The sequence below is a fragment of the Haplochromis burtoni genome, unplaced genomic scaffold, assembly GCF_018398535.1.
Source record: "Haplochromis burtoni strain Fernald_Lab_line unplaced genomic scaffold, NCSU_Asbu1 Contig_161, whole genome shotgun sequence".
Lineage (NCBI taxonomy): Eukaryota > Metazoa > Chordata > Actinopteri > Cichliformes > Cichlidae > Haplochromis > Haplochromis burtoni.
The window spans coordinates 611,384-617,840 of record NW_024582522.1 but is presented as its reverse complement, the minus strand read 5'-3'; the positions used below and the strand labels follow the sequence as shown (position 1 = coordinate 617,840).

Here is a 6,457-nt window from a genome sequence, read left to right as displayed (position 1 = left end):
GCACTGCATGTGTCAGAAAGAAAATAGAGAGCAGCACTTTTGTTGTTGGCTAGTAACAGTGTTACATTACAGAAAAACTAATAAAGAACACGTGCAAAAATATGAATAGCCCTTAATCCATCTTTCACAAATTTAATGACTTTAAAAACAACAACTGGGTGCTGTTTCTTCAGGATTTTCTCTAATCTACGCAGGGTTAAAATTCTAAAAATGTATATGCGCATACATTGCATCCATAGCCAACAAATTACAGATTGCTGTCCATAGGCTTGTTCAGATGGTTTTGTTGCCTTCAGTTCACAAAGCAGTAAATCATTATTAAAATCGCTTGGATTGTGGTTTAGTGCAAGCCGCTACTCTCCTAAGGGTGATGTTGATGCATTAAGACTTGATTTAATAAACCCGTTTGGGAGGATAAACTGTGCAGAGTTCTTACAGAGCACAAATATTTAACTGCAGCAAACACTCAGCGGTAATACAGCACCACCCAGTGCCACTTTTCACTAATGACCCAGGATTTACAAGATGCATGTGACAGCGTACAAGTCCTGCTCACCTCTACGGGTGGCCGATGAGACCTTTGCTCAGGTTGACCTGGAGATGACGTTTCACAAACACAAAAATGATCACAGCCAAAAATCAACTTTTCCGCACACACTGCAGATGCTGATACACCTCTGAGTTTTATCAGTCAGCCACCTCTGTGTGTGTGTGTGTGTGTGTGTGTGTGTGTGTGTGTGTGTGTGTGTGTGTGTGTGTGTGTGTAGGGGGATGTTATGAAGGATGTGAAACCTCTTGGCTTTCATGCAGTCATACACTGCTCAATTACACATCTTGGTTTCCAGCCAGCAGACAGTTCACATGACAGTAAAAACCCAGTCCAGACTAAAGCAGATAAGTTAACAGGCTGATAAAGGCCTGCTCGTTGGCCTGGGGTTACTGGAAGTACTGCCCCTTTAACCAGCTCTCCTCCCCGTCAGTCCCACACGCGTACTGTTGCTCTCTTCCCCATTTCGCTGCTTTGTTTTCATTGTCGCTCTTCCGATCATGGCTGCTCATTCTACCGAAGAGCCATTCCCCTTCCACGGGCTGCTCCCCAAAAAAGAAACCGGCGCTGCCTCTTACCTCACCCGGTTCCCCGAGTATGACGGCCGAGGGGTGCTCATCGCCATTCTCGACACCGGCGTGGATCCCGGGGCCCCCGGCATGCAGGTAGATCTGACCGGCTGCCTCGTGTTAAGCTACGACCTAGTTGGCGGAAGCTAGCGAAGCTAAAGGGCCGACTCATTCACTTCATTGGTATACAACGGCAGCGGCTAGCTATCTAGCTAGATACTTAGCATATGTGGATACACCAGTAGTTAACTTAACGCCACAATGACAACCATATCAAGGCAAAGCAGCTAGTAGTGTGTGTTTACCCCTGCTGTCAGAGTGTATTTCCGTGCTAATCTGGCGTACAGTTAGCCAGTAAGTTAAAATGTGTGCTAGCATGACAGCCTGGAAGCTAGCCGCTGAATTATTTTCGTGTTTTTTTTTTTATTTTTATTTTTTACCCCTCTTTATTCCAGTGTTTACACTATTAGATTTACACGCTGACTGGATGTAGCTAGCTTAATAGTAGCAAGGCAGAGTAAATTAAGCGTATTTGGCGTTTTGATAAGTGATCCGTAAACTCTGAAACTTTATCCAAACTGCCAAGTCACAACGTAAGAAAATAAGCCGACCAACACAGTGTTAAACACTACATGTTAGTCTAAACCTGCCAGTGCACATGTGTAAGTCTAGCTGGGTAGCTTTCATAATACATTGAGCTTATTTTCTGTTCTCTTGCTTCAGTCATGCTTGAGGGGCTGAGACTGAAACTGACTGCTTCTCTCGTAGTAAACAAATCCTCATGTTAAAAAGCACGTTGAGCTTTTTCAGGTATCATTTTACCGGCTGAGTTACTTAGCTGATTTATGGATGACGATTCATTTAGTTTGCTGTCCACACACCCCTCCCCATTCAATGTAAGATACCAGTTATGATTTGCACCTTTTTCTGTCTGCATTCTAGTGGATTGCTGATTTCTTACAATTTTTTTTTGTTCTCTAAGGTCACAACTGAGGGGAAGCCAAAGATTGTTGACATCATTGATACGACAGGCAGTGGTGACGTGAACATGACCACTGTGGTGGAGCCTAAAGATGGGACAATCACCGGCCTCTCTGGCAGAACGCTCAAGGTCAGTATATAAACACCTCAATGTACACAAACATTAAAAACATTCCTTTATAGGCGCTCTTTTACATCTGTTTCACACTGCATTTTTTTTTTTTTAACATCGTCCAGATCCTTCCTGCTTGGGTCAATCCATCAGGGAAGTATCGCATTGGAGTTAAAAATGGCTACGAGTTCTTCCCCAAGGCTCTGAAAGAAAGAGTACAGGTAGGAAGAGGTGACATTATTACTTCATTTTGTCTGACACACTGTTGAGCACAAAGCCCAGTACTCCTGACACGTGGACAATTAAGCTTGGACATGATAGCAACTGTTCAAAAGACTCATGGCATTGGAGCTTCTGGCCACCTGAGTCACAGACAGGCATTTTTTCCTGATGTTTCAACACTTCAGTCAGCTTTAGCGATAACACAGAAAAACTTGCTGAATTGTCCTCTTCCCTCTCATAGAAAATCCATCTGAAATCAGTGAACTGATAGGATTTCTGACCTTTATTCTGAATTGATTATCCATACTTGGAAAGTTTTGTAAAGAGTTTATAGCTTTTTTCATATAATACACCCACCTGATGAATGAATGAGGGGAAAAACATAATTGAAGTGTCCCTGTTGACAGCTCCTAAGCTCAGATTATTTCCTGAGTTGTATGTTAGACTGTGTGTTGTGTTGGAGAGTTATTGGATTTTTTTTTTGTGTGGTTTTTGACTACTAGAAAGAGCGAAAGGAGAAGATGTGGGATCCGCCACACAGAGCAGCACTCGCTGAGGTTTGCCGCAAGACGGAAGAGTTTGACCTCGCTCATCCAAACCCCTCACAGGTCAGACCTGCTCCCTTGAGGTCATTTGAGAGAGAGAAAGGCAACGTTTATGTTAGAAAATATGTACATTTATAAATTCATAGAGCGACTTGGAGGAAAGAAAGTGAGAATGGCACAAATAATACATTTAAAGAAGTGGGATTGTGGGCTGATTATTGAACAAGAATGGTGATAAACAATTTTGAAAGATCAAAATCGGAAGTGACAAAGAAAATGGAGCAGCAAGAATAGCTGCTATCACCAAGAGGAATAAGGAGGGAATGTGAGAGGATCTAACGTATTGGGCTTCATTTCTTGCCTTTTCCAAGTGTAGTTAGGCACCCTTTACTAGCATGGGATGCCTCGACTGTATCTCTCATCTTTCGGTCTCTCCACAGATTGAGAAGTTGCAGAAAGAAGAGTTGCAGTGTCAGTCAGAGCTCCTGGCATCGCTAGAAAAGAAGTACAGTGATCCTGGGCCTGTATATGACTGTGTGCTTTGGCACGATGGCGTCACATGGAAGTACGGCCACCTTTAATTTTCTTTCCCCTTCAGTATCCTTACAGTTTTTTGTTGTTGTTGTTGTTGTTTGTTTGTTTTTTACCCTTTCTTTTCACAACCTTCCCTTGTTTACCAGTAATCTATTTGTGATTTGTTCCCTTTAGGGCTGTAGTTGACACTTCAGAGTGCGGAGAGCTGTCCCAGTGCACTGTGCTGAGCTCATACAGAGAGTCACATGAGTATGCCACGTTAGGAACTGTCGAGATGCTTAACTATTCTGTTAATATTTATGATGACGGCAACACGCTCTGCATAGTCACCAGCGGAGGTGAGCCATCCCAGCGCATTAGATTCCTAATATGCCTAATAGTCGGGTATTCACACATGATCTAATGCTGCTTGTGCGCTCCTAAAGGGGCTCATGGGACACATGTGGCAAGCATCGCAGCAGGCTACTTCCCAGAGGAGCCCGAACGTAATGGTGTGGCCCCGGGTGCCCAAATCCTGGCTCTGAAGATTGGAGACACCCGCCTCAGCACCATGGAAACAGGCACAGGGCTCATCCGCGCGGTATATTCCTCAAAGTCCTGAGAATATAGATTTAAAGAAAATATCTGTATATGTTTGCACCATTTTATTCTTTATTTGTCTGTCATTTAAAGATGATTGAAGTAATCAACTACAAGTGTGACTTGGTTAACTACAGTTATGGGGAGGCCACACACTGGCCCAATTCAGGGTAAGTACATGGAGAGCAGGCGCTACCTCTGTAGCTCCTCGTTGCTTACTGTTACTCATTTGTCGCTGTCTTTTTGTCCTTCAGGAGGATTTGTGAGGTGATCACTGAAGCTGTGCAGAAACACAACGTGATCTTTGTGTCAAGCGCGGGAAATAACGGCCCCTGCCTCACTACAGTCGGCTGCCCAGGAGGAACCACCAGCAGTGTTATAGGTACACGCTCGGATGAAACCAGTGCTTCTCAAACTGTTAAGCCTGCAGTGGGTCCTGGACCACGGATTGATAACCTCTGGATCAAAACATCTGTCCAGCCATGCTTGGTTTCATTTTTGCTTTGTTCATTCTGCAGGAGTTGGCGCATACGTGACGCCAGACATGATGGTGGCAGAATACTCCCTGAGGGAGAAGCTGCCTCCGAACCAGTACACCTGGTCATCGAGGGGTCCCAGTACCGACGGGGCCCTGGGGGTCAGCATCAGCGCCCCTGGCGGTGCCATTGCATCCGTGCCCAACTGGACCCTTCGTGGTACCCAGCTGATGAACGGCACATCCATGTCATCACCTAACGCTTGTGGCGGCATCGCACTAGTCCTCTCAGGTGGGTCTAGTGAGATGTGATAATTCAGCCTGCTGTGTGTAGAGAAATGTGTGTGAATTCAAAGCTGATGCTGGTGTTTGGTGTTTTGTGAAAAAGGATTGAAACAGAACGGGATCCATCCCTCAGCTCCTGCTGTGAGAAGAGCGCTGGAAAACACTGCTCTGAAGGTTGATGACATCGAGGTGTTTGCACAGGGCCACGGAATAATCCAGGTACTGTGATTGTAAGACTTTCAACCTGATATTCTGCCATTTCTTTCCCTGATAGATGTTAAACAAATGTATCGTTTTGTCTTCCTCTCAGGTGGAAAAGGCGTTAGACTACCTCACTCAGCACGCCTCTTTACCCACAAGCCACCTAGGCTTCTCGGTAAGTGTGGGAACACAGAGAGGCATCTACCTCAGGGACCCAGCCCACGTTCTTGGACCCACTGATCACGGAGTTGGAATTGAGCCCATCTTTCCAGAGAACACAGGTACTTTCATACATCATGTTTTTATTTATTTATTTATTTGTTTGTTTGTTTGTTTGTTTTTTAAGAATGTAGCTATCTTCTTCTTCCATCACAGGAAACTCTGAGCGAATCAACCTGCAGCTTCACTTGGCGCTCACGTGCGCTGCCCCGTGGGTCCAGTGCCCCTCCCACCTCGAGCTCATGAACCAGTGTCGTCACATTAACGTTCGCATCGACCCCGTTGGACTGAGAGAGGGAGTCCACTACACAGAGGTGGGCACCACGTGAAGGAGAGAATGAGTCAAAAAATCGAGCTCATGTGTCTGTGTGCACTTACGTTCACTTTGAATTTGTCTTTCAGGTGTGTGGGTATGATACAGCAGCTTCTACCTGTGGGCCACTATTCAGAGTTCCAATCACAGTTGTTATCCCTGCCAAGTAAGTCAGTACATGCTTGCCCCCGCTCCGCATAAGAGGTTTGTGTGTTTCTCTGTCTGATGGATCTTCTCTCTTCCTACAGAGTAATAGACAGTCGTAGTCATGAGGTGTGTTTCACAGACGTCCACTTTAGACCGGGCCAGATCAGACGCCACTTCATTACTGTTCCTCAGGGAGCCTCCTGGGCAGGTTGGTGTCTCTCTGTTTTCCACTGACACTGTGCTAACGCTGGGCCTGATCTACCTCCCTTTAGAGAACTGGCCCACATTAGCCAAACCCTAAGTAGCAGAAGTTGGACTAATTTCCATGGGGAAGCATCATTGCTTGGTCTTGCGGGATCACTCCTATAGTTGGTTCCAAATTTGTGCACAGCAATTTAGTGGTGCCTTGCAGGTACCAGCTTTTTTTTTTTTTTTTTTTTTTTTTTTTTTGTGCCCAGTACCATTCCATGAACGTTTCTATCATATCTATACGGTCACAGTGATGGAAGCTAATATTAAAGATGGTGAAGGTTAAAAAAATGAGATTGGGTTTGGAAATATAGTGTACACCAGTCACTCAACTACAGGGAGTGCAGAATTATTAGGCAAGTTGTATTTTTGAGGAATAATTTTATGTTCTCAATGAACCCAAAAAACTCATTAATATCAAAGCTGAATGTTTTTGGAAGTAGTTTTTAGTTTGTTTTTAGTTTTAGCTATTTTAGGGG

At 44.7% G+C, this 6,457-nt stretch overlaps 1 protein-coding gene across 1 annotated transcript in view; it reads left to right on the top strand.

Annotated features, from left to right (window-relative positions):
• The first annotated feature begins 943 nt into the window (after positions 1-943).
• Positions 944-6,457, top strand: part of tpp2 (tripeptidyl peptidase 2) — a 17,750-nt gene continuing 12,236 nt past the window's right edge. Inside the window, exons 1-15 of the mRNA XM_042225123.1 lie at positions 944-1,212; positions 2,099-2,227; positions 2,335-2,430; positions 2,935-3,039; positions 3,417-3,541; positions 3,685-3,848; positions 3,936-4,090; positions 4,183-4,259; positions 4,344-4,471; positions 4,608-4,856; positions 4,953-5,068; positions 5,160-5,331; positions 5,426-5,583; positions 5,672-5,748; positions 5,831-5,957. Coding sequence (XP_042081057.1) covers positions 1,048-1,212; positions 2,099-2,227; positions 2,335-2,430; positions 2,935-3,039; positions 3,417-3,541; positions 3,685-3,848; positions 3,936-4,090; positions 4,183-4,259; positions 4,344-4,471; positions 4,608-4,856; positions 4,953-5,068; positions 5,160-5,331; positions 5,426-5,583; positions 5,672-5,748; positions 5,831-5,957 — 2,043 coding nt within the window. The 5' untranslated portion in view covers positions 944-1,047. The remainder of the gene's footprint in view (positions 1,213-2,098; positions 2,228-2,334; positions 2,431-2,934; positions 3,040-3,416; positions 3,542-3,684; positions 3,849-3,935; positions 4,091-4,182; positions 4,260-4,343; positions 4,472-4,607; positions 4,857-4,952; positions 5,069-5,159; positions 5,332-5,425; positions 5,584-5,671; positions 5,749-5,830; positions 5,958-6,457) is intronic.